Source organism: Mastacembelus armatus, chromosome 5, assembly GCF_900324485.2.
Source record: "Mastacembelus armatus chromosome 5, fMasArm1.2, whole genome shotgun sequence".
Classification (NCBI taxonomy): domain Eukaryota; kingdom Metazoa; phylum Chordata; class Actinopteri; order Synbranchiformes; family Mastacembelidae; genus Mastacembelus; species Mastacembelus armatus.
This window is the reverse complement of record NC_046637.1, coordinates 6,802,090-6,829,933: the sequence shown is the minus strand read 5'-3', so window position 1 is coordinate 6,829,933 and position 27,844 is coordinate 6,802,090. Positions and strand designations below refer to the sequence as shown.

The window sequence follows — 27,844 nt, the reverse complement described above, 5'->3', positions numbered from 1 at the left end:
CCACGCTTTTCTCCAGTAGTTGCCAGACATGTTGAGAGGAGCTTCACTTAGGATGAAAAACCTGTTTGAGCCCAGGGCCTTGGGAGTAAGTGAGAGGTGTGTATTCTGCCTGAACCTGCTCAGGCAGTTGTCCAAACTCGCAGATTAAATGAAGCCTGAAGCTGACAGCTCTTCTGGACAGATGCTGTAAGGTGAGTTTTTCTTCCCCCATTGCTTTTTTCTGTTACATGAGTTCCAGCTAAACAAGATTATTGTTGTCATTCTTCATTTCTTAACACAAGTAGTGCTGTCATTTTCACCCCATCTGTATGTATACTCCAGAAGTTTTGTTTTTGTTTTATTCAGTGGGGGACAAATACACATTGTTGCAACCATGTTGTTGACCAACAGAAGGAGCTGTTTGCTGGATGGAAATGTGTCCAGATTCTAAGTTTACAGTGATGTAAACATTTTAAATCGTTTTTTTTTTTCTCTTTATTTTAGAAATGTTGGGATTCACTTTACAAATTAAAATAAAGTTCTGGCTCCACAGTGAAAATCACTTGACACATTATAAATATACAAGTTACTCAGGATTATTGACATAACTCACTAATACTCACAGCTTGCATTATTACAATCCACTGAATTTTAGCTCTGTGATAAGCCCCAGAAAGAAGAGGCTTCTCTTAGACTGACCTACTCTAAGGTTGTGTCATTTTGTAGTGCTTTTTGATAGCACATGACATCATACAACATCAACATCCTACAGCTTTGGAAGTGCAAGGATGTATCTAAAATTGAGACACAAACACAATGCCTGTAGATATAATTTATGTTTCTGTGGAAATATTTGGATATAATTGATGTTAGTTCCTGCAGAAGTCCAGACTTAGTCAAAAGGTGGAAAATTATAGGAGCGTTAGGACAGACATTAGCATAAATATTAGATTTACATCCTATTTATTTAATCTGGATCATTTTAAAATATCTGTTTTGTTTACCATGTGAAAACTGCAGTGGTACAGCAGCTCATGCATCCAATAGAGAACCAGCTCCTCTTAGCGCTTAGATGTATTGGTTTTACTTCTGATAAGACCATATTGGTTTATATTGACAGAAACTGGTTTTCATTGCAGGAAGCTGCCGTTACTGGTCAGTTCTGGGGGCGGGGCCTGTGATGAAGTCACTGCCCCCCAAGCGTGTTGATTGACGCGCATCCATGGCTCCTCCTCGAAAGTCCTTTCTTTCCCTCCCCCTTCGTTTTCCAGTGTAGTGCGTTGATTTCATACCAAAGTCATACTTAACATTCCACTTATACTGTCAAACCTCTGAGAAATATTACGGAAAACAACTACGCGCCAAATTATAACAAAGTTACTAAACTGACCAGCTGCTTTCATTGAACATAAGTAGGTGACTGCCAGAATAAAAAGGTAAGTTCTCCACAAATGTTCCCAGCTTCTGTTAGAGCCTTTTTCTAGGGAGTTTTTTTTTTTTTCATGCCGCTTGCCTCCGTGAAGTTTTCAGATCATTGTCATTTTTTACATTTTTCCGTGGAGCTCCCTGCGTTGGGAGGGAAGAAAACATTTGCAGATTGATAGTCTATTGTGTTTGACTTTCCCAGTGTGCAGGGATATCATTGACAAGCTCTGTACAATCATATTTCCACCCGTAGCCCGATCACTGACACACACTATTACAAACAACAACAAAAAAGTTTCTCTTTTGACAGCAGAGAAGCGGACCAATATGTTTGTTTTCTGTCTCGCACAGTTCATACCTGGATCCGACACTTCCAGCCTTGTTCCTGAAGAGGAATCCAACAGTTGTATACCTACAGGCTGAGGGACAGACGAACAAAAACCATTTGGAGGAATACACAACTTCAGTCTGGTTTGGAGCTCTGCATCCCAAAGGTAAGACAAGTTCTTGATTTGCCAGCATGTCAAGTGAAGGCGGGATCCTCCTGTTCGACCATCAGTAGACAAAAATGAATTTATTTGACAAAAAAAAAAAAAAAAAAAAGGCATTTTTTTAATTCACAACAAGGAATTAAAATTACTACATTCACAAAAAGTGAAACTATCCGTTTTAGAGATGAGTGATAGTTGCAGGTGATTCCTTATTCATTTTTATTTTCTGGTAATGTTGAGCTTAAAATAAACGAGAAGAACTTAAATGGCCATAATTAGATTTGGATTTATTTTAAAGGCAGACATGGGTCCAATATTTAAAGAGTTTATCAGGGCACTCATGAACAAAAAAAAAAAAAAAGAACAGTGTTGACAGTGTTTGCACTGCACTTTTAAATTAGAAAACAAAAAGAAACATTTTCAAACATCTTGAGCGACACTTTTATAACAGACGTTCTCAGCACAGACCAGCAGATTTACAACTGTACAAACAAATAACAAATCTAAAATAAAGCTGAGGTGCATTCTGCTAACCTGCAGAACTACATTTACACTCACTAAAATGAATAAATGATTTCTCTTACATCACAACGATTTTGTCAATAGGTTTTATTAAATAAAAAAACATGTATCAGTTAATTAGTTGATCAAAATAAATTCCATTATGAAAGTGTTTAATGCCTAACCACTTTTATAAAAAATACTGGTCCAAAGAGAAATGTGACAGACCTAAAGCAACCAGCAAGAAAACATTTCTGTAAAAGGATCTATGCTTCTATGAGAAGTTGTTTCAAAATTACAGCACAAGGGAATAGTAGCAAAATGTCCCATATATGTTCATAAGTGTATATTTTTTTAACTCTATTAACTCTCACTCAAGACATCATCGTTATTATCTATCTATCTATCTATCTATCTATCTATCTATCTATCTATCTATCTATCTATCTATCTATCTATCTATCTATCTATCTATTATGCTAACAAATGGGACATGTGATGATACTCTGCAAAGTCCTACTAAGTACATAATACATAGGTGAAGATTTGAGATGCATGGCATGTATGCAGGCTAATTGTATAATTATATGAGAACCACCTCAGCTTACACCTGCTCTGAGCCTGTGATGTTAGTTTAGGCACAGGGAACATTTTTGATAGAGCCAAATGTATAACAGATAGAGATGACATTTTACCACCTCCTTCATCTTAAATTAAATTTCTGCACTTACAGAAGACGCGATGTTCAATCACTACTAGTCAATAGGTTTTAATAAACAGCAGAATGCAGTCTTTCAGGTTAGTCACAGTAAGCAGAATAACCTGTTAACGTTTCTGTTTGGCAACTGTTATTGTCTGGTTTCACTGCAGCAATAACCCCTTAAAGTTAGAAGATGACATATATTCTCAGGACAGTATATTTTTATATATGTTTAGCAGGTTTGTGGGGAAACCAAGCTGTGCAGCAGGCGAACAGTTTGTACTGCTCTGTCTTTTAATCTGTGTGACTGTAAATCTATATGTGGTGAGGTCTTTGAACACAAGCAGTGTCTGTTTCAGCTACAATCTTTTGATGCAACACTGATAAAGAGGCTGGTCTGATATCATGTAGCAAGATTTTTCAAGTTGGTCAAATTTGGTCATGTTTGAGAGGCAAAATCTACAGTTTTAATCCTTCTTAAGAGTTACTTTCTGTTAACATGTGGAAATGGTGTTCTGAAATGAAACGACCAACCAGTACAACCAAACAATGTGTCCTTGGTAAATGAGACACGCCAAGATGTCTAATAATAGATTTTGATGCTGATGGGTAAATCTGGAAAGGATTAAGCATTCTGCTGCTCTGACAGATTCCCCTTCATTGTTTTTATGCAGCATGAAGGCACCAGGCCTCCCACTGTACAATGTGGTCTTTTTTTTCCCTTGAACACACATTATTATGTCAGTTGTTGTGGATTTTGTATGTATGATCTGTACTTGTGTTAGAGTTCAATTTGAGGCATAGGTTTTACAGTTTCGCCCATATCATGGAGGTCAATTAGATTGCTTGGGGTAATATCCCTTTAAAGTGGCTGTTTTCACTCCTCTTACTCCCCAGCTGCGCTCCTTAGGCCGTTTATCAGGGGGAACAGCATGTGTTCTCTTCATGAGGCTGAAAAATCTGCAATCTTTTGATGTTTCTGGTTTGGGAAACATATTTCTAATATGACACTGAAGGTATTTCAGATATTAGTGTGCGGATTCCTCCTGAAGTGCATCCTTTCTTTGCACGGCAGAGAGTTTACTTTGGATGTTGGTCTGTCGACCGTTTGTCAGCAGCAGCTTCACTAGTTTGTGTTAAACCCACAGGAGAATGGCTAATGAGCTTTTGCCCATTTGTGCAGACATTGGTTGCTTTTTAGAACCATTCCCAAAAGTGCCTGTCCAAATGGTGGACACTTACCCCTCTGTCAACCCAGATCTGAACAAATATTGTTTGTTCAGAGGGGCTCAGAGTAGAGTCTACGGCTCTCAGCAGAAGGGCATTAATAACAATCTGGAAAACAATATGCAGTTTGGTTGGGTTAAAGAGGTCTTCATTTTTGTTGATGAAGAACATATTGTTCTTTGAACAATTTATCGCAAAGATACAATGAAAAAGCAAATTTTCAAGTCACATACACTAACACCAACCAAAAGGAAAGTAATATATTGTAAACATATACGAATTACTTCACTCATCAAGGTCCCCAGTAACACAATTTATCAACATTGCATTCACGTTAATGCATTACACATGTTTACATATCGTCCAAACCATGAGGTTTTAACAGATAAGCTTTCTGGCCTCCTGTTCTGACCACTCAGGGGAGGAGCTGGGGAGTGGCCTACAACAGTGTAGTCTTTGTGTCAGTTGTCCCCAAGTTGCTAAACGTACTTGTTCTTTCTCTGGTGAGAAACTGTTACGAGAGATGTTCCACATAAATGTGTCTAAAGAAGAAGAACTCCGTAAGAAATGTCTTTGAGGGTCTGTGTGCCAGTGTCTGTGGCCTCCATTATACATAAGAGGAGGCTCACTCTCATACTGGGCTCATTCGGTGTTGCAGAGATGTGTGTGTCGCACTGGAGCTCCAGTGACCCAAGGGCGCTCATGTGAAACCCCTTTAATTCTTGTGCTCAGAGTGTTTTGGGTCGGAGGACGATCTTCTTTAGCACAGAGTTATTTCTTTTTGTTGTTTGCAACATAAAACAACACAGGTGTCCAATGATTTATTAGTCCATGTACATGATGTGTAATGTTGCAACACATTTTTCCTTAGGTTTAAGTGTTTTTTTATGTCTTATAGTTTTCCACTGTGAAAATATCCTTTATATGGCCTTGATCAAAGCCATGACTGCTTTTAATGCCTTGTTCCACAATTTATATGGTTAGATGAGTTATTGGCTGGTGCATTCTGCTGCAAAGTTATGCATGTCTTAAAGGTTTCACAGATTATGGCTTCAAACCACTCTCCTCACCACAAAATGACCAATTCAGGCTAGAATGGCTTCTCCGCTATGTTCCCTGGAAAATTTCCGATTAAAATGCTGATTCAGGCTGTAAAAAAACAGCACTCTGGCACACTCGCCTCGCTTTGTGTCAGTCTTTCCCTCTTTAGCTGGATTAAGGCTTAATTCTCTGAAAGTGTGACAATTCAAGGTAAATCACATAGCCAGCAGCATCCAGTGTTTAAACAGAACAATGAATAAGTGAATCAGCCCTTACGTTCATTCTCTGCTTTTACGTGTGATACTCATTTATCCTCTGCCTGAGCCTCAGAGTGACTCATTTATGAAAGCAGTAACCTTACATCAGAGTGAGTTAGCCTGTTTCCGTACTGTGTGATTTGTTTGCAAGAAAACAACAAATAAGAGTCACATGTGGTGTTTTTGGTGTAAATGTTTAAAAAAAAAAAAATGTTGTCCAGCTCAGATAATTTCACTCAGAAACTCTAGTTGTTCATTCTTGCATGCAAGTTATTACTCGGAGCGTTATTGTTTTTCTTGGGCATGCAGCTGGTATCAAACTGCAAATGTTTGACTTAACAAAAGGGTGCTTGTGGTGTGTGTGATCATATAGTTTATGTGTGTTTGTCTCAACTTTTTCCTCTGCTTCTCTTTCTCTGCTCCTTGCCGTGTGAGCTGTTGGCTGTCCAGCCCTCCTCTCACTCTCAGCTCTGATTGTTTCCTGAGCGCCGTGCCAGATAGGAAGTAGGAGGAAGTTATTGGAGGAGCTGGAGAGAATTTATTAGGGCCAAAGACAGACACAGGAGGGAGAGAAGAGGGTGGTGACTCAGATTTTTTTGCAGATGAAGCCTGTGTTTTCATAAGTCTAAGAAAGGCAGCGGTGTCAGTGGCAAATGTGGATCAGACAGGTTGACACTCACGCCAGGTCATCAACTTCAATTTTTCCCCTAAATTAAGGAACACTAATACTATTAAACATGTGGATTTCCTATTAATGCATCTTTGTGTATTTCTATTAGTTAGGAGGAATAAGACAGGGTTTCCAGCACTTGTCAGAGAGCAGCTTTCCTGGCCTGAAACCTAAAATGTTTTCTTTATCTGTAATCTGACCTTAGAGAGCAGCTGCTCCTTCTGCCGCCAAGTCCTGTTGTTTCCCCAGTCAAGTGTGTGTTTGTGTGGCTGTTGGTGTGTGGAGGGGGTGTCAGTGTGACAGAGAACGCTCACTCTACATCTGCGAGCGCCCTTCAAACTTAACAAGATGTGTGGTTCTCATGCAGAGTTTTAGGCTGAGGATTTGTTACTGTGTATAAACATTACGTTCAGTGGAGGTATGTTTAACTCTCAGCTAAGCAGGGGGGCTTTTGGCTGCTAGCAGGGGTCTGTTCTTTGCCAGCAAGTGCCCCAAGTCTCGCAGCGAGTTAACAAAGGCTGCCTTTTTAAAGACAGGAACAAATCTTGTAGTGTGTTGGTTAGCAAACAGATAGAGGTACATATCGTAATACATTCTGACAGTGGGCAAGGGTGGGGAGACATGCAAACACAACAGACTTAATGGATCAGCAGTGATAGAGGCAGATTTGAAGGAAATCTGTTAACAATCTGCTTTGGGACATGACTCAGTAGAACTGAGTCATGTGGGTGTACAGATTTGTGGACAGATGAAGGACTCTGATTTGCGTGGAGTGTTTGTGTGTGATATGACCAATAATCAACACTTTCCTTTATAACAAGAAATACAAAAAAAAAAAATTGCTACAGCTTTTATTTTTTTAACAGCAGTTGAGATGACTGTGTATAAAGTGAAAAGAGGGTGAGAATTCCCTCTAACTCACCACCTGGAGAAAATATATTATAAATATACAGTATCTAATGATTGTGTGTGTTTTTTGTTTATTACTGGGCATGAGGTATATCTTTGTTCCCCTTCAGTCCAGTGGGCTAGATACATGACGATGTCTGTTCTTAATCATGTTGCTTATTTGATGCTTTTGTTCCAAAACACCATACAATTTCTGAACTGACCTTTCTGCCTGAGCTGGCATAAACATTGTATCTGAAAGATTTTCTGGGTGTTTATAGCATTTTTAATACTTAACATTTTTTTTTTTTTTTTTTTTAATTTTTGAGGATCTAACTCAGGTTGATGTAACATTAGTAAAATAACAGTTTCTCTGGCTGTTGCAGAAGAAGGGGACAGTTTCTGTTTAAATTCAATTGCTTTGCAAAGTTGCAGCTAAAATGGAAAAACACTTAATAATAAAGTAAATCTGTGTGAAATTACCAGCTAAAGCAAAAGCATTGAACTTACAAAGCACCCACTGTATACACACAGTATCTGACAGTTGATTTTGGTATTAGTACTACTGTCTTAGCTCAGTGGGCTTGCATGGCTCTCATGGTGGGATCTTTAGTATATGTGTTTCTGTGGTTCATTCCATTCAGTCTTAAATAGCGGTAGGTTCGACAGACCTTCTTTTCCCACCAGCCACCTGGAGAAGAGATGTTGCCATCAGGCTACAAAAATCAGACGTCACAGAGTAGAGGTCTTGCCTCAGTGTAGTCTTTGAATTCCACTGCGTAAGTAAAAACCCATCTGGTTGGCCCATCTGAGAGCACCAAGATGATATCATGCTCAGAGGAAGGTAAAATTGAGGAATTAAAAACTAGCAATGTGAAAGAAAAAAATGATAACTCTGCGTTTTCTAATTGAATGTTGTATTATTGTGCCAAATGCTGAATATCAGGTCATCTCACTTTTACTGCTGAACACAGACTCTTTATATATGCTTGTCTGTAGGTGTTTGCTGAGCTCAGTGGCACAGTTAAACAAATGTCCCTGATTTATTGACAGCTTTTCTGTATGTGACCCAGCAGCCTGAGAGTGACTCAGCTGAATTACTGGAATTCAGAGACATTTCACGGCGCACAGTCCTGTCTAGGAAGAAAAAGAAAATGCAGTATCGGTGCCAATAAACTCTGGTTAGTTCATAGATGGAGCTGAGGCTGAGATAAGCCGATTGCTGAAAACAGACTCCTGTGTGAGCATTCTGTTCTGGACTGGGAAAATGAGAAAAAAGGGGTTCTGGTGCATGAATGGTGCTGTTTGAATGAATGTGCGAGGAACATATCTGTGCAGCGTTATTTACATTCCTACTGCACATTGGAATTTTGTAGCATGTTGGTCTCACAGGCCCATGGACTGACTCCCAGAAATGGGAGGGGAGGTGTGTCCCTGATTTTTGTGTTAAATGTGAGAGCAGTGTGTCGTTCAATCAAGATCCATTATAAACTCTCCCTTCTGGCAAATGCATGGATGATTTTGACACACAGGTTTCTGTGCCTGGGACCAAGACTGCAGTTGTCATGTATTGTCATTATCTGTTAACCTACAGATAATTTTATTTTATTTTAATAATTGATTGTTTGTTTTATGGGATACCTGAAAATAGTGAAAAGTACCTATCACAGTTTTTTAAAGGCCAAAGTGAACTTTTTTGTTTGACCACCCGGCTCAAATCTATTTAATACATTATCATAAAAAGGCCAAAATATAACAATTAACTAAGTTGCAGCTTGGGAATATTTTCTTTGAAAAATTGCCGAAATCATTAAGCAATAATGGAAATAGTTGCAGATTTATCTTCTGTCGTTGGTTTAAGTTTTCTCCATCTTTATGTATTGTATCACATATGTTTTATTTTGATGTGTGAATCATTACTGCGTTGTAGATCTTCTCATCCAAACGTGTCTCAACGCAACAGTAAATCATGTTGGAGAACTGATCCCAAAGCTCTTCATCTTAAATCCCATTACTGGAACTCTCTACAAGTGTCAAACTAGTTGTTGCATTTGAGTCCATAAAACTGTCCCTGAGACTGAATGTATCACTTTTACCATGAAGTCATGACTGTTGTCCTGATTTAAATCTTGTGGTTCCACTGGACGATGTATTGAAAAATGGCTCCGCTGACAATGCCCTCCCTCTCATCTGAGCTCTGAGCGTCATGAAGCGGGAGCGTGTTCACTGCTGATATTGCATTCCAGCTGGAACAATCCCACTGTTTTTCAGACCCCAAAGTGGACGCCTAAATTGGACAATCCCCCCCACCCATCCTCCCAACCTCTCCTCCCCCATGCACACCCCCTTTGCGCCCTCTGCTCTCTAACCAACCAACTAACCCACACCACCACCCACTCCTCCCATGCACGCATCCTCTAGTCTCCTGTCCTTATTTGGGTAGAGACGTTCTGAGTGCTGGGTGGAGAGGGGGAGTCACAGGAGGGAGGGAGGGCATTGGGTTGACACAAGGGAGGCAGAAGGAGAAACAGTGAGCACTCTCAGCCCTTTCTTAATAAGGACATGTCTGGAATTCAGGCCCGTCTCTCAGTGAAGAGCCTCTCTTTCACAGCACCTCACTTGAACACACTCTTGTTAGCACTTGGAGCACCAATGAGGTTGTCAGAGCTGTGTGTTAGACTGAGCACCTTTTGCTGCTCTTCACAGCTCACAGTGCAGATAGGGTTTGCACTGTTTTCTCTGCTATAATTGGAGATCAACAATAGATTGACCATCCGTCCCTCCCTCGTTGTGCCCCAGTCTTATTGTTATTATGTCCTGGCTTTACTGAAGCTGTTGCCCCACAGCACCTGTGCCTTCATTTATAAAATACTTTGGGCTACTTATACATCGGTGTGTTTTTTTTTGTTATTGTTTTTGAAGTGCTGATCTTTATGAAGAATTGTTCATTTCTTCTGAAATTGACAGGGCAGACTATGGTTAAACTAACCCTACCTCTAGATTTAGCAGTCATTGGTAGAAATCTAGTGACTGCTAAGGACTGAGATGGACCACTTGAGCTACTGATGAGTGCTCACTTTCAGTGTTGAGTTTTAACACCATGACCTGCCAGAACCAGTGCCCTCAGGGCTAAAATTAGCAGCTTGACTTGTGCATATTTGTCAAACTCGAGTTTAGGTTCAATGACTTCCATAAATTCCTTGTTGCATGTTGCGTGTGGTAGAATATCATCGTCGGAAACTAACTGTTCGACTTGCCTTTGATCTTTTGTAATGATGGTGGGGAGGCAAATAACACATCATTAATCCTCCACCTCTGCTTTTTCAGCAATATGTGGTTCTCTGACAATTTACTGTAGCTGCACATTTATAGTTATCTTTTAAAATACTGACACATAAAGAGAGAAAGAGAGATTAAGGAGGATTTCTTTATTATGAATTACTGGTTGTGGTATGAATATACTATGAAGCAATACACAAGTGAGGTATTCTGTGACCTCTGAACAAGTTGTATTTATTCATGTGGGATTTTTTTTCATGTTTTGATTTTATTTTTTAAAATTCAACTTACTAATTCAGATCACATTTTATCACTGAAACTGAAACACTTTTTTGTGTGCAAAAAACCTCCTTGAATAAGTCACATATTGCTTCTAATAGGAAAAAAACTGCTGAACCCAACAAACAATCTGTAATACTTTTTAGCAATTTATTATAATGATCCAAAATATATATCATTTTAGCATAGTAATTTTCCCACAGGAATCTATATTCTGGCACACTATATATTTATTCATTACATGTTATTTTTGTCAGCATCTGCTGAAATGCACAAGCAGGAACACAAGCATCCTCAGAGGATCAAGGTTACCTCATAGACTTCCATCTCAGAAACAATACAATGCTGAAAAGGCAGCTTGAAAAATACTTAAGAGCTTCGTCTGCAGTCAGCCATAAGCTAACCACATTGGGACACAGTTCCCACACCACAAGAATTCCTTGAGGCCAGTGCTGATTAGTGAGGTTTTTAAATTTCATTTTATGGAATATCTTGAATTCATTTGGCCATTTCAGAAAAATAAAGTTGAGGAAATTATAGTAATAATTACGGTTAGCATTGTTTATTCATACAAATTTAATGACTGCAATAAAGATAATGTCAAAGGAAGCCAAAGCTGTGACCTATAGATGAATGATATTCCTAATTCAAGTTGAGTATTCATTATGCTTTACATGAACTCACACAGTTCTGGTCTCTCTTTGCGGCTACCCAGCTATTATTTTACATTTTTGGCAGGGGTTAGGTTCATATATTATGGAAGCTGTTAATTAGGTTTTAGACGTCACTACATTGTCAATTTTATCAAATCCCTGCTCTGTGTCCTCCTGTATTTAACTGATCCTGATGGCAACCAGTTGAAATGTGTTTGTAGCAGAAATTCAGTATAAGTAAATGATGTAAGAAACCGTTCCACTGTTCTGACCGGTTTGTCCACTAGTTATCACAGTCTTGTATGTAGACGGAGCAGCCATGGATGTGTTCTGGGAACACTGGTCCACATTTCATGAAACTAGCTTATTCACCGCACACGTCCACATATCAAGTTCACAGAAATAAAATGCTGATAAGAAAATGATGGTTTGTAATTATATGTTATACACATATTTTTTTTATTGGGTGTGACATGTTTTCATCATAGTTTCACAGTCATTTCCAGGATTTGTATTAACCTGCAATCCCAGTTGTGACCACTAGACCTAAATTGATACAAATAGTCTATGTTTGTGTTTTGAGCACAGCAGGCACCGGAACTTGCATCAAATTGCCGTATATAATTTCATTTTCTTTTCTCAAACTCGTTGACAGTAACAAAAATATAGAATATCAACAGAGTTATCCTCTACTGGGTGAAACTGTGTTTTCACACTGTTTAATACAGTCATTACTGAATAAAAACAGCTAAACAACTTGAATCTGGTTTTCCACAGATCTTCTACAGATCCTTTGATATTGCGGCTCGGGGTCGGGCCCAGGGGGAGCCGCCACCATTGCGTCCAACGAGTGGAGCGCTAACGGTAGCCCAGAAGATGGGCTGGATGGGGACAATGAGGACAAAACCATGGACGGGGATGCGGAGGGCGTGTGGAGCCCAGATATCGAGCAGAGCTTCCAGGAGGCCCTCGCCATCTACCCTCCCTGTGGCAGGAGAAAAATCATCCTGTCAGATGAGGGAAAGATGTATGGTAAGTACATTGGATAACAGCCAAAGGAACAAAAAAGCAACAGTTGCATGGAAATCAGTTTTATAATGAATGCAGAAAATAGAGAAAACCATCCATTCCGCAGAGTTTTGTGGTGGAAAGAAAACAAACACCCACCACAGTGCCCTAAAACGAATTATTGAGAAAAATACTTTTTTTTTCTTGCACACATTTCACAGCTTCGAGACATAGGTGAGTGTTTTCTTTCCACGCAGAACCCAGCGTCCCAGCAAGTCTGTACGTGTTGTCTGTACGTGTTGTGCTGTGACCCAGGAGCAGGTTCTTCCAGTCACACTTGCACTCTTAGAGCTGGTTATTGCTGTTCTAAGAGCATCCCAGTTCCTCTCCCCTTGATTTACACCTGTCCTTTTCTTCAGAGTGTTTTTCTTTACAGCCTGTTTTTATGCCCACTGTTTTTATGGCTCTTCTCTTGCTCTCCACACTGTCAGTTGAAAATCCTGCTTTTTGGTTTTATGGCTGAATGCCATGCTCTTGTTTCTTCTCATGCCGGTATTGCTGGGAGAGTTTTGCCTGCAGGTCACTGGTTGGAAGCTGGTTTGTGAAAAAGTGTTATGTTTGGTGCTGAATGGTTTGGTTAAATTAGCAATAATTAGCACAGCATGAGTCGAGTCTAAAAACAAAAACATCACATTGGCATGCTGTTCTTTCAAAGATTTTAAACATCCATATGGTTTCAGAATTGTTCTGCTGTTTCCTGCAGTGTGTTCATTAAATTGCAGGTGTTGAGCCTGTAATGTCCTGAAAAACTCCAGATGGATATGTTGGCAAGTCCTTTGATAATATCACTGCCATCCAGGTGTAGGAAATTGAAGGCATTTGTCTTTCATTATTTTGATCCCACTTTCCCATTCCTATAGTTGAGACAGTGCACGCTCTGCTAATTAAATTTAGCATTTGAAGTTGGAAATTTAGCTGAACAGCAATAAATGTTGATTGACAGGAAATGTGCTGCTTTCTTTACTCTTTTCTTGGCCTTGTCCTCAGCAAACCTCTTTTTGGTTTTGTGAAATTATGTTCTTTTCACCATCGTAACTCGAACTCCCTAAAGCCATGCTTTGTAAGGCTTTCCTGCCCTTTAATTATAGTCCATCATGTCTGAAGAACTTGAAATTAATTCCGGCTTCAATGCAACCATAAAAACCATCAATCATTTCCACTAACGTCTCAGACAGGCTGTGTATTTTAGGAGCATTAGTGTTTGTTTTTAAAGCACTGTTTTTTGGGTGACTTTACTTCGCTTAACATCAGTTAGGATTCCTTTGGCGTGATTCATCCAAGATGGAATCTCGTCTTATTCGTCAGGCAGATTTGGATATTCAAGGACATGCACATACCTGAGATAACTCAGCCACTGTTGTAGCTTCTCTTGAACAGACACAAGAAATTTAAATGTGGATTAAACATGTTCAGTCTGTTTACCGTCAGAATTTCCAGTGTGATTCAGTTATGAATGCATTCAATTGAAATGACCTTTATACCAATTAAATCAATCAGATTTTTGTGTTTGGCTGACCTGAATTACATATGCTTAAATACTGAAGTACATGTTAATATACTTATGTAAATTTTCAGAATGACACAGTTCACAACATGCTTTTAATTTGACGTTTGTGTACAGACCTAAAGCATAAACCACTGCAGCCATCTTTAAATGTTAACCTAAATAGCTCCTCAGTCCTATTTAGCATGGCAGTGTTGTGTTCCAGGCTCTATACACTTGTCATGAGAATGTCAACAAAGAGACAGCCCACGAACAAACCTGCCCCCGTAGCAACAAACTGTTAGGACCCCTTTTTAGAGCCCTGCTTTTTTTTTCAAGAACACTAAACACGCTCTCAATTTACAACAAGTCATCTAAGGCTCTGCTGGCAGAGCCAAGGCATGACCCAGAAGAAGCCTTCTCACAAGGTGATTACCTCAGTCGTCTAAAAACTGCCCTGACGTGAGAGCAGGAGAATGTTAACGATTGTACTGTATGTAATACTGGCCTACCTTGCCGTCTCAGACTACCAGTGGCCTCGAAAAGCAGGCAAGTCATCCCTCCCATTGGGTATTTCACTTTTTCTGCCAGGATTTATTTGCTGGGAAATGTTTGCAGATTTCCATTAGTACGTTTTTTTTACAGTAGTCATTTCCACAGCTCAGAGGTGACGATGGGTTGAAGAAGGAATAGCACTCGGTATTTAACAAGTCAGACATTTTAATAACCATGTTTCTGAACATGAACTTCGAAAACTTAGAAAACCCTTTCGTCTAGTTTATAGGAAAACATCTAAATTAAATCCTTTTTGTAAAATGTGCTTTGCATTATGCTATTATTGTGTCAACTCTACCACAACTCTCAGAAATGTATCCTAGGTACCGGCATAATCACCTTTTCCACCCTTTTTTAATGTCACTCTTATCTCTGTACTTTAAAAACAAAGCTCCAACCAGCAGGTTGGCTTAGCTTAGTCTGTCCAAAAGCCAAAAAAACATTACTTCAAACTGAATAATTCAGTTATATCTGGGCTGTGTGATCCATACAAAATAATGCTGGTGGGTAACAGTCTGCCCCCAGCTTTCATAAAACCACAAAAATATTTTTGTTTTTGCACAAAAAGTAAAATATGCAGTGATCATTGATCTTTACAGCTGCAGGTGGGAGAATTTTGCTACCTAGACAGATCTAGGCTAGCTTTCTCCCCTCTTTACAGTCTTTAAGATAAGCTAAGCTAGTGGACTACTGGATGTTGCTTTATATTAATCAGACACATATGACGGTGGTATTAATCTTAATCGTTGGATTTTCTACACATATTCATTATGCTGGTGATTATTTAGTGATTATTTCATTTGTATTAATCAAAGCATTCATATAATAACTAAGAGACAATTGCTCCTGGTTGAATTAAATAGTTGTCACATTTCACACTTAAGTTCAGAGGAAGTATCTTCAAGAAGCATGCGTGTAAAAAAATGTGGCCTGTCTTGTTTTCGTTTGGGGCTGTGCTGACATGTTGTTCACCTGCGTTTTCTGGCCTTGACAGGTGTGTCAAACCCCAAGCACACACCTCTTTTTTGCTATAGCTGCAGCTGGGGCAAAGCTGGGGTACAAAAAAGAGAATTCAGTGCTAGAGGGAGGCTTATGTCTGCTGTGACCTTTGTTGGCCATGTTAGGAGGTTCAGTGCATGTGCAAAGTTGTGAGAAAATGTGTAAAAATATTTTTAAAAAAAAGGTTGAGAGGCCTGTGACGATGACTGATCACGCCTGGTGCTTCCGCATCAGCCCCCTCAATGAGATGTTAGGAATGTCTTCAGTCATGGCTGAGCAGCATGTTAGCAATGTTTGTGTTATGGGGAGGGAGGAAGGGAAAGAATAAGGGTGGAGAAAAGGTTTATGAGTTGGGGGGGGTGGGTATGAAGAGTGAAGAGAGATTGCTTCTCTGCTCACTATCTTTGCGTAGAAGTGGAAAATTCCAGTGGTCAAAGTAGTAAAAGAAAAAAAGATAGGCGTGTCCTGTCAGGGAAGAGGTTAAGAGTGGCAGCCTGCAGCGATCTGAGTGGGTGTTGAGCAATCAGCAAGGGAATCATAAGCAGCTGAAAAAGGGGATTGACGGATGGAAAGACACTGATTGCTATTCAGCGCTGAAACCTGTGCTGCTTATGTGTCATTGTATTTCTTTATGCCACATCTATATGCCACTAACATCCCTATGGGGGCAAATAAAGTATATATCTTATCTTATCATATATTAGAGGCAGAGGACGAGTCAGGCTGTAGATGCGATTGTTCGTATATGTTTCTGTTTGTATAACCTGTCATGACCTCCTGCTTTGTGGTCACCATCTCTCTGACTCCTAACATGTCAAGTCTAAGCAGATTTCGGCTATCACATCTGCAGACTGACGACACAGAGATCAGAGACCTTCTTGATATTTTATTTGATGGGTTTAGAGAGAGCCAGTGTCTCTAAAATACAATCAACTAGGATAACCAGTCCTACAGGGTTGCAACCAGGAAGAACCCTAATTATTATGTGCTTATGGGTACCATGCAGTCGCTACCTTGAAGTCCTGATGTTTTTCTGTGTCAGGTTGAGATTTGATTTTTTACCTGCGGTGAATGATGTCCTGCTGCAGCTTTTCCTTTTGTAGGCGTCAACCGATTCCACTCGTCCAATAGATGAACAAAACTCATTTTTATATTTTATACTTTCACATGCAAAATCGAGCTATTCCTGGCTAACACTGTTGTAAATGTGTGTTTCAGAAAAGTAAAACAATAATCTGTTATGTGTTAACAATTAATTAAATACAGTGGTCAGATTCAGATTATGTAAAAACCATGTTACTGGAATTATAAATTAAACAACACAAATTGTATGACCTGTGTGGAGTTTTAGCCAATTGGCCTATTAAAATCCAGGATAGTAAACATAAACAGTGGTGCACCAGGATACAATGGAGAACTTATAGAAGATTGGACTACACCTGTCAACTGTAGCAACCTGTAATGTTATTGAATAAACGTGAAACAGGTTACCCTCCTCACATTGACTCCAGGTTTGCTGGCCTTATTTATGATAACGATAATACAAATAAATTATCTATACGTTAAGAGTGACTTGCGGGTCATTCACTGTAGTTAGTATTAGTACTGGAACATTTACTCCCATTGGTGAAATGTTTCTACACTCAAAGTCGGAGGGCATCACTTATATATTGTGTGTTGTGTTTGAAGCATGTTTAATTTGCCTACTACCTGTTTTGACCATTAATACTACAGCCACAGTGACGTGTTCTGACACTCCTGACCTGCCTTCACCAAGCCTCAGATAGTGAGCTAAACCAGGCAGCTGCTAGAAAATAACTTGAACGTGAAATTTACACATCGGTGCTCATAAACACGACTGTCACACTGAACACACGCTGCGACTGTCCTAGGTGGCAGAGAGGGGTGTTTGTTTTATCATTTTTGTCCATTAAAACACATCTGAGCGCCTGTCTTGTTAAACATTAACAGCCAGGTACTACAGCAAAAATACGGTTCATTTTCTGACAGTTACACCATATGTCCTTGTCCTTCAGCCCTCTGCATAATGTATATTTTAAAGGTTAAGTCAAAGTTATAGTGATTATTACATTATCTAGTTTGGTTTTATTGAGTCTACAAATCCTGAAAGCTTACTTTACAGTTTCTGAGAGAAGTTCTTGTCTTTCTTACTCCAAGTTCTAGGTCTATCACTGAATTCATACAGTATCTCAAAATACAGTCATTTACAATGGGGCATTTGTGAAACTCATAGCAGAACTCTGGTTGGGACCATGGGTTGTTTTTCCCTCTATGCCCTGTAGCTGAAGAGATTGAGAGTGACAGTTGGGTGGGGGTCGAACTGGCATTGTTCTTTCTCTGCCATCCTCTGTTGGGATGTTTGGCAGCAGGTGCGACTGTCCATTGAGTGCAGGGTCACAGTGGTGTTGTTTTGGGAAAAGGGCCTGAATTGCTGCCAGGTGGCAGTTGTTGGCAGAGACAGATATGGCTTTGTGTTTCCTCCAAGAGTTACTGCATCAGCTGCCCCTTTTGCCCCTGTAACTGACGGCCCCATACCCAACCCAATGGCCCTCACCCCTGCTCTAACCCCTGCTTCTCCCAGAGCTGGAAGTGCATATGATAATGTGTGTGTTCGCCTGAGCTCTGGCTGTGTGCACAGGCCCAGGCCAATCAGACTGGCTAGCACAGATGTGACAGGCTTAGAGGAATGCTAGGAATGCGGAGGCGCTGGAGCGGGCGTGTCCATCCTTGGCCCAGGGAAGGAGGGGAGGGGTTACCTCAGTATCAGCAGACAGCTGGCTGACCGCCGGGCTGGCTGGTTGGAGAGTACGGTGAGGGCTGCAAGCCTGCTGGAGATGGCCTGCAGTACTTTTATGGTAATTACACTAACCAGGGCCTTTTGGAAGCCAAGTGCTTGTTTCTCCTGTCATTATGCTTCTGGATACTGAAAGCTGTTAAACTATAGACTTTCTAGACACACAGTCTTGTTTAGTGTGTTTAAGAAAACACATCTTCACCGGCTTTTGTTGAAAATCTCTGTCAGCAAGTTTAGAAGAACTTAGATTATTATTCATAATAATGTTAAAACACTTCAACCTCTCCCTTTGGCCCAATTTTCAGCCACAAAAACCCGGTAAGCATGACTTGGCAACAAAAAGAACTGAAAAACACTGATTCACTGACTTTCCTTTGAGACAACAAAATAATGGTTTTTGCACTTCTCATAGCTAAAGATGATTTCTGCATGAGACCAGCTGCTCTCCGCTGAAAAGGCACCGCTTCTTAAAGCTCATGCTCTGTGATAAATGTTAGGAAAGCCCAGAATAGAAGCCTGTTTTCTGCACAACCTGTTTGTGCAGAATGTCGAGAGTAGCTGTTATGTGATTAAAAACATGGTTCTGTTTTCTAAGCACTCTCTGTAATTATGCTACGGGGCCATGTGAGCAGACAGTAAGGAGGTGTGAAACGAGATAATGGAAACTTAGGGGTAAAACATAAAAATTCAACTTTTAACCTACAAACCAATCTTTAACATACAGCTCTCCTGTAGGAAACAGAGGTGTTATTGTGGCTTGTGACCCCTGACAAAAAAAGCGTTGTGTGTGTGTTTGCCCTGAGTGTGAGGAGCTGTGGGAAAGGTCACACTGATGTTCTTTTGATGTGAGCTGTGAATTCATAACTAGAGAGCCACCTTCTGTTCAATCTAGGGTATTATTGGGAATCTAGAAATATTTCCTTTCTGTTATGTATTTGCGTATTCTTGTTCTTGTTTTTAAGCTCTCTGTTTTTTGGTTGCAGGTCGCAATGAATTGATAGCAAGGTACATCAAGCTGAGGACAGGCAAAACCCGCACAAGAAAACAGGTAAATAAGTTTTATAGACTTTATTGTTTAGAATAAGCATTTATGATTTTGGTACAAAGCAAAAATGACACTATGAAAATAATGAAAACTATTAATTGCAGTAGCAACAACAACTTATAAATGAATTCAGAATTTTCATTATTGTCAACAAAGGTAAAAATTAATGTGTACTGTAATTTCATAGTAATTTCACCTGTAGATTAATACACAGTTGGTGCTGTACAGCAGGACAGTGAAGGATGGACGACATCATCACCTCCTCACTGATGCGTTTTTTTTAATGGTTTTTGAAAATGGAACAGAGGATTAAGCTACATCTCGCTTGTCCATTGTTTATTTTCCTCTTTTATTGTTTGCATGTACAATTTAGAACTTGGACTTTGTGTTTTATTATAGGAAGTATGTCTTTGATGCATGCATTTGTGGATGCATGCATTTGAGTGCATGTTGTGTTTATGGTCAAAAACTGTTTCACACCCCCTTAGGTGTCTAGTCACATACAGGTGTTAGCACGGAAGAAAGTTCGCGAATACCAGGCGAGTATAAAGGTAGGTGCCACCAGTCGGCCTCCCGGCAACACTGACTGGGCATCTCTACCCTCTTTGGTTAAGGCTTCTCTCTTTCTTCCCTTGTCTTTTCTCTCCCTGTCTCCTTTTCCTCTTCCCTTCTCTTGGCTATTCTTTTGTGCAGGTTTCTAGCCACTTGCAGGTTCTCGCCCGAAGAAAATCTCGCGAGATCCAGTCAAAGCTAAAGGTATGCGCTTCACCGCGGGCTCTGCGGGGCTGGTAAAGGCTTGGCTTTGCACTAACCAGTTCACTTGTGCATATTATCAGTTCTTGCTTTGATGCAAGGTCAGTGGAAACAAGCTTGGCAAGCAAAATTCATTGATTAACAATTAGACAATAACTCATTGAGAAGAATAACAAGTCCTGGTTATGTATCATGCATGCAGTGCACAAACAGCCTTTCAACTTTTAACTTCTAATGTAGGCCTGAGCAGCACTGGGCTTAATCTCACTTCTAAAATTAAAGTGTAAGAGGCAAAACTAAAGCCTCTTCTTCAAGGGAATGCTACACAAGCAGATATGACAACCCTAGTGATGAGTTATTTAGCTGCACGTTGCTCCAGCTCTGTATCTGTCCTCTGTGCCAGCCATGCCTCTGCAGCATACTGTACTTCTCTGAGACTTCAACTTTCCCTAAAATTCTCTTTACTTCACTTTAGTTACTGCCTTTAGTTCCTCTAATCTGTCTATTTGTAATGTCTTTTGAAAAACCGAACATAAATTAAGATTCATCTCTGATTGTTTTTCATTATATTTCTTTTGACGTCTCATAGTTCTATCAGTCTCTCTGGCCTCTTTGTGCTTTTTATTGTTTTTGCATATTTACATAAACATTGACACGGACTAATACCCCAGTACCCCAGTGGACGCTAAAAAAAATAGTGTGATAATCTATAAGGAAACAGATCAGCCTCAATATTTTTTTAAGTCACATAAGTTTTGACCTAGAGAAGTAAGTTCATAACATACAGGAGAAAGAATCGACCCCATTATCTGAATACAAGTTTCTGAGCTTTTCATAAAAGCCAAGTTGATATGAAGCATGACTCTTCCTAGTGAGCCATAACTTTCCTCAATTCCCTGTAGCAAAGAAAACTCCACCACATTTTCATTTCATTTCCACTCTCTTTACATTCACATTATAGCTCCCAAAAATTAGCTTCTAGGCCACTGTAGAAAGTTCAGATTATACAGTGGACAAACATGAAATAAATAGTGTGACAACTAAAATGACTTTATTTACCTGCTGTACATTTTAATGCTGTCTATTGAAATCAAGAAAATAATAGGAATATATACATATATATATATATATATATATATATATATATATATACATATGTATACTCCATAGTTTTAACTATAATGCTTATAGAGCCCAATACCTATACCATATTTTTGTAAATATGTACATAATTTTGCAAAATTGCTATGTACAAAAATAATCCAAATTTATTATTTTGTATTAATGGTGTAAATTATGGAACACCATTTCTGCAGTATGAAAAAGTAAGAATTATCTTGGATTTAAAGCACTATCCAATTTTAATGTATAGAGTATAAGAGTATAGTTACTCTTATAGTTAACTCATAGTTAATCTTAACACATCGTTTAGAACTGCGCAGCACTAATGGTTTTTCTCTTTTTTGATTCAGGCGATGAATTTGGTAAGTGACTCTGACTTGTGTAATATGCTTCCCTTCTCGCTACCACCAGTTATCTGTCCCCTTGCTAAGGCCCTCTGCTGGCATGGCGTCCCATCACATCGCTGTCCCGTAACGAAGCAATGCGTAGGAAGTAGTCCTGCTTTGAACACAATACAGCTGCACATCCTGTCCGATGCAGCATAATTCCCTCAGCCTTCGCCAGAAGCCAAAGTCTTGCTTGCTTTGCACAAGCTGTCACTCTTTGTTTCAGGGTCTTGCTTCTGAGGCAGCTTTCCTTTAGTTGCAAAGCCATAGCTAAATTATCTCAAATGCATTCATTTGAAAACATAACAAAAAAAGCAGGGGGATGCATTTTAATAAAGTTTTTAATATAAGATAAAAATAAGCTGCTTTGAGGTGTTTGTAAATGTGTAATGCACCATGGATATGAATTGGTTTGCTTTTTATGTCTTCTGTGCTGCTTATTTCACATACATACTGTAGTGCCAATTTCATTCACATAGTAAAACTTCAATTAGTCTTATGTGCGACATTAGGGGAAAACTGCATTCCAAGTCACTGCACTCTTTTCATTCTCTTTTTCCTGTGGTGAGCCTGATAACATACTGACCTTTTTTGTCTTGTGAGCTAAACTACCACTGGAGCAACACTGCTTCACTTTCTCTCTTGTTTTGTTCTGTATGTTTGATTTCTATACTCAGTTTTAAGGATTATTCAAAATCATAGTGTTTTTATTTGCTATTAAGCTAAGCTCCTGTCAATCTTATCAAAAATTCTAATTTTATTTTTTAATAAAATTTAGCTAATTGTTAATATTGACTTTTAGAATTCAGGAAAAAAAACTAAACAAAACAAAACAAAACAAAAACTATCCCAGTGTTAATTGTGATTGTTTAGGCTCATATACAGCCGTACATAAATGTTTGGGGTTATGGTGCCACCTTGTGGTTGACAACCATCATTTTTCTCTGTCAATCTATAGGATCAGGCGTCTAAAGACAAAGCCCTGCAGAACATGGCAGCACTGTCATCTGCACAAATCGTCTCCCCGAGTATGATAAAAAATCACCTTCCACCACTGCCTCCTGCACCCTACCAGTCAGCCAGAGTGAGACTTCTCTTCATCTTATGTGCAGTTACAGCACATAACCACACTTTGTGGTTGTCGCTCATTTTCAGTAATGAAATACTACACTGGATTTATTTGCAATAACTTATTGTTATTTTTTTTTCTGCTTTCCAGTTCTGGCCTCCACCAATCCCAGGACAGCCTGGACCCTCTCAGGAGTAAGTAAACAGCTTCCCTGATCCCACAAGATATCTGAGGAAACACCAGGGTTCATTTTGTTTGTAAAGAGAGATGTTGTCACTAGAGAGGAGTAAATGCTTAGATGAGGGGGTTAATGTTAGGTGGGTATTGCAGGGCACAATTAACGGATCACGTTTTTGCACACCAGGCTGGTTCTAGATCTCAACCCGGGAAGGACTCCTGGGCTTGACCGCACCAGCCATGCGTAAGTTCCCCCTAGCCAAGGCCCGACAATGAGCACAAAGCAGTATTAACTTTTCTTTTACAGTGTGTTGTACTGTATGTTTCCTGCACTGACGTAAACCACCACCAGACAAATGAAGCGCTTAAGATTTAATTGAGAAAAAAAGGTCAAATCTAAATATTCAATGACTTGAACAAAAGCACAAAATTCTACAAAATATGAATCAATTTTCTTAGATTTGTCAGTGATTTGTTAGAGCAATGACTGGATGCTATTTTGAATCATTAAGAAGCTATGAAACAGGTGGACTTACGCCTAGCTGGTGCAGCAACACATGCTTTTATTTTGACACTAACTTGTTTAAAAATACAAATATAGTAAGGTCCATATGCCATAAACATTAGTCACACCCTTTTTTCACTATATGGTTTATAGGTCATTGGCTTATGGCACCATTTATTCTTTTTCAGTATCAAACCATTTGCACAGCCACCATACCCAAGCCTATCAGGTCCTGTTCCACAGTCCATACCAAGTGAGTAACTTTAGTAAAAATCTCTGACAATTAAAAGAATAATAATAATTAATTAGTGAATGGCCTGGAAATGGAAGCTCACTGTCAATGTGACTGTTTTTATAAATGTGTGTGTGTGTCCAGGTTATGAGCCCTTGGCACCTCCTCCTGGACCAACTGCTACTGCAGTGCCAGTATGGCAGGACCGGACTATTGCCTCCTCTAAGTTGCGGATGCTGGAGTACTCAGCCTTCATGGAGGTCCAGAGAGACCCAGACAATGTGAGTTAAAGTTTAAAGTTGAATTTGGTGATGGGCACCTTCTTGATTGGCCAGAACTGAGGCAAAGAACAGCAAACTCTTTAGATGGTGGTGATGAGAAAGCTCTTAGCAGGAGACAACACTCTCCTGTTTCCTTTTGCTCAGAAGTGAGCAGAATGTCATTTTGTGCTTTGCATCTCATGGTCTTGAGGTTACCTTGTCTCTTCTGTCTCTTTCCACTTGCAGTACAGCAAACATCTGTTTGTCCACATTGGACAGACCAACCCTTCCTACAGCGACCCGCTCCTCGAGGCTGTGGACATTCGGCAGATCTACGATAAGTTCCCTGAGAAGAAGGGCGGCCTCAAAGAGCTTTATGAGAAAGGCCCTCAGAATGCTTTCTTCCTAGTTAAATTCTGGGTGGGTTGTCATCATCATCTGTTATTGGTTGTTATTGTGCATTTATTTGTCTGATTTATGCTCAGAATGAGTTCAAACACCCAGATTTGAGACCACATAACATAACATGCACTGGGCATCACTAAAACAATGAACTTTGTACCCTATGTAGGCGGACCTGAACAGTAGTGGCATGCAGGATGGGCCTGGTTCTTTCTATGGCGTCAGCAGCCAGTACAGCAGCATTGAGAACATGACGATCACTGTTTCAACCAAAGTCTGCTCATTCGGCAAACAGGTTGTCGAGAAAGTAGAGGTAAAAATACGCATTAATGACTGTTATTCTCACAAACCCAATTAATACAGGACCTACCAAATTTTAGGGGCCACTGTCCTCACTCAAACTTTGCTTTCCCTTGATGTTTTTGTCTCTACTGTGTGTTGCAGACAGAATATGCCCGTCTGGAGGGAGGAAAGTGTGTTTACAGGATCCATCGCTCTCCCATGTGCGAGTACATGATCAACTTTATCCACAAACTAAAACACTTGCCTGAAAAATACATGATGAACAGTGTTCTTGAAAACTTCACTATTTTACAGGTAACATACAGTCCATCTGATCAGACTATAAAAATATATTTGAAACATAGATATAAATTTGTTTTTCTTCCTGAAATGTATTTGCAATAATCAGTAAGATTTAGATGTCTGAACATTTCACCCAGTAGCTGTTTAGCTTAGCACAAAGATTGAAAACAATGGGGAAACAGCTAGCCAAGTATTTAAACCACCTCCATGGTTTCTATTAATTAAACAAAAAGCATATATTGTAATCATTTATCATATTTTTCGTGGATCTTGTAATGTTTGGACAAAGGCAGGCTAGCTTGAATTACCAAATGAAGCATTCCAGTCTTTATGGTAAGTTAAACTACTTGGCTCCGGTTTGTAGATTCATATTCACAATACAGATATTAAAGCAGAAAATATCTTCTCATGTACTGTACCTCATTGGCAAGAAAGCCAATGAAAGAAATCCTCAAAACTGTTCCTTTAAAATGAACCGTTTGTCAACTGATTGTCATTGCAGTATGTCTAAATGGACAGTGCCTCTTCATAAATGTCACCTCACTTTTCCTTTGGCTTTCAGGTGGTGACAAACCGCGACACCCAGGAGACCTTGCTCTGTATAGCATTTGTTTTTGAGGTTTCAACAAGTGAACATGGAGCTCAGTATCATGTCTACAGACTTGTTAAAGACTAACAGCTCTTCAGGGAGGTTTTGGAAAAGCCAGACAGAAGCGTGACACAATCTCTCTTCAACCAGCTCAACAATCCAGGAAACATTACAAAACATTCAAACGATGCTAGACCGAACTACCAAGGACATATTTTAAGCTTTAAAAGAAAAAGTACAGCAGGAAAAAAAAGTATACGCAAGGAAACCCGAGTGCCGACATGCAAAGAAATCTTGAAGAATTACAGATTTGTCAACCAAGTAGCTATTTTCCATGTGTTTTAAACATGCTTTAGATGAAGTGGGCCACTTTTGCCAAGGTAATTGATGGAGCTTGAAATGTTTTATTGAGGGAACGAGAACGTGTTTAAGGTTGAAAAGCTTCTTATGGTCTCCAAGGGAACCCACTCTGAGCAATAAGAGAAGTGTGTAAAAGATTGAAATGTGGTGAGAACAAGACCACAGAAAGGAAAACCAGACCCGAGTGGTGTTGCAGTAAGTTTGTTAGCAAAGCAAGTGCCTTTTCTCCAAAGATTATATCATTGCCTGCCACTTTGGATTGTTTTTTTTTTTTTACTACCTCTTATTTTTAAGTGAACAAATGAACATAAAATAGTCAGACAAGTGTATTATGTCACAAAAATTGGAAAGAAACCTTTTTGTATCTGGGCACACAAAGGAATGGGTTGGGATATCTAATTTTCATGTAGCTTGTTGTTTTACAAAAACACATCCCAAGTTTTACAGTCCAAACATACAGGGAGAAGGCTTATTGTGTTACCATATTATTAACGTTCTGCTTTTTTAATGTTTTATTACACAGTTTTTAAAAAATCAGGTCTTACAAGCATTTATCTACAGTATAATGGACTTTGGGCGCAAGGGATGCCTTGTACCATTGCAAGTCTGACATAAAGCCAGGGCGTTGCCATCCTTTTGAGAGCCCCTGTTATTTCTGTTCGTGTGAAGACGTGTGCTTGGTTGCACTTAAAAGATCCAAAACGGGGTTGAAGCAACAGCAGTGCTTATTTTCTGCCTTGAGTTATGTAGCCTAATTGAAAAATGAATTCTTTCTGTACTGTGAGTCAGTAGATCCTAAAGGAATATGTGTTACATAGGAGTATTTTTTAACAGGGGGGGGGGGGCTTTATGTTCATATTTGTGATCAAGTAACTCAGCACAGAGACCATGGTACAGAGGAGAGAAGTTAATCACTGTTTCTTTTGTTTAAAAAAGAGATTGTATGCTGTGAAGTCAATTAGCTTCACCCTTCTTCGTGTAATGTTTGGAGAAGCATTCATTCATAAAAGTTTTGATATTTAAGACAATTTTTTTTCACTGAAATTACACATGAAACAATTTTGAAATCCAATGAAATAATTGTGTTGAATGTGAACTATTGTCTCTGTGCTGTGGAGTATGACCATTGATTGTTATTTATAGGGTTGGAATACAAATAGCGGGAGGGCAGGGTGGGGTACTGGAGGTGTGCTGATCATTGTCCATTGTGATGGAGATGTTAGAAGTATTGCAGGACTTGTGCTAGAGGCAGCATTAACTGTCATCACATGGGTCCTGCTGACAAGTTTCTACTCTGTGTTGTTCACTGGACAATTCTGTTCAAATTCAAGACATTGTACGATGGAATAATTGCACCTGGCTTTGAATGTCATATTTCAGAAGCAAGATACAGTAACACTCCTCCTTTAGCAGGTTTTCCAGTTTATCTTTTATACAGACATTTTTGCCATTATCAAGATTAATGTTTTGTTTTGATTCTGTTGTCTTTTGACTTTCAGTGTTTGCCATATGCTTCACTGAAAATAATGTGTGATTGTGCTGATAATTGATAATTAATAATGAAATATCTAATGTATCATATTCTGAATGGTGTGGGAAGTTTTTTTTTTTGGTTTAAGGTGGATTATTCTTGTCTTTGTTACCATTGTGCATTGCAATTTTATACTTAAAAGTAGAGGTTGGACTATGTAATCAAACAAATGTATCTAACAATAAAAGACGCATGGTGCCTTTGGGGCCATTTTCCCCCAGAAAACGTATTAAACCTGCTTGTAAATCTGTTGTGTTCTTTCCATACCAATATTAACTAATAAGTGATGCTGTCAGATAAATGTAGTGCAGTTAAAGGTAGAGTATTTTTTTAATGTAGGAGAGTAGAAGTATAGTTTCAAGTGTAAGTTCATGTTTTAACGCTAATAATGGCTTTTTCATCTAGAGTACAAGTGCGTGAGTAAATGTATTCTTCTTCTTCTTCTTCTCCTTTCGGCTGCTCCCTTCAGGGGTCGCCACAGCGAATCATCTGCCTCCATTTAACCCTATCCTCTGTAT

The 27,844-nt window shown here is 39.3% G+C and overlaps 1 protein-coding gene across 8 annotated transcripts; it reads left to right on the top strand.

Annotated features, from left to right (window-relative positions):
- Positions 1-1,239: 1,239 nt before the first annotated feature.
- tead3b (TEA domain family member 3 b) lies at positions 1,240-27,555 on the top strand. Of its 8 annotated transcripts, XM_026307053.2 has the most exons (16): positions 1,241-1,415; positions 1,756-1,898; positions 12,168-12,422; positions 19,294-19,358; positions 19,844-19,906; positions 20,049-20,111; positions 21,581-21,592; positions 22,575-22,700; positions 22,836-22,879; positions 23,050-23,106; positions 23,556-23,620; positions 23,744-23,880; positions 24,106-24,279; positions 24,431-24,574; positions 24,706-24,858; positions 25,409-27,555. In XM_026307053.2, the coding sequence occupies exons 3-16, from the start codon at positions 12,299-12,301 to the stop codon at positions 25,520-25,522; spliced, it is 1,341 nt and encodes a 446-aa protein (XP_026162838.1). In that variant the 5' UTR covers positions 1,241-1,415; positions 1,756-1,898; positions 12,168-12,298; the 3' UTR covers positions 25,523-27,555. The 8 variants fall into 8 exon arrangements, with proteins under 8 accessions (XP_026162840.1, XP_026162838.1, XP_026162841.1 ...); XM_026307055.2 differs by lacking the exon at positions 23,050-23,106 and having other exon boundaries at positions 1,240-1,415; XM_026307056.2 differs by lacking the exon at positions 19,844-19,906.
- Positions 27,556-27,844: the final 289 nt, after the last annotated feature.

Bases quoted from the DNA above. Each gene is read 5' to 3' on its own strand.
- tead3b (XM_026307053.2), top strand. From the start codon at position 12,299: ATGGACGGGGATGCGGAGGGCGTGTGGAGCCCAGATATCGAGCAGAGC. The intron at 23,107-23,555 runs GTAAGTTCCCCC...ATTCTTTTTCAG, and splicing joins CTTGACCGCACCAGCCATGC to TATCAAACCATTTGCACAGC. The intron at 23,881-24,105 runs GTGAGTTAAAGT...TTCCACTTGCAG, and splicing joins TCCAGAGAGACCCAGACAAT to TACAGCAAACATCTGTTTGT.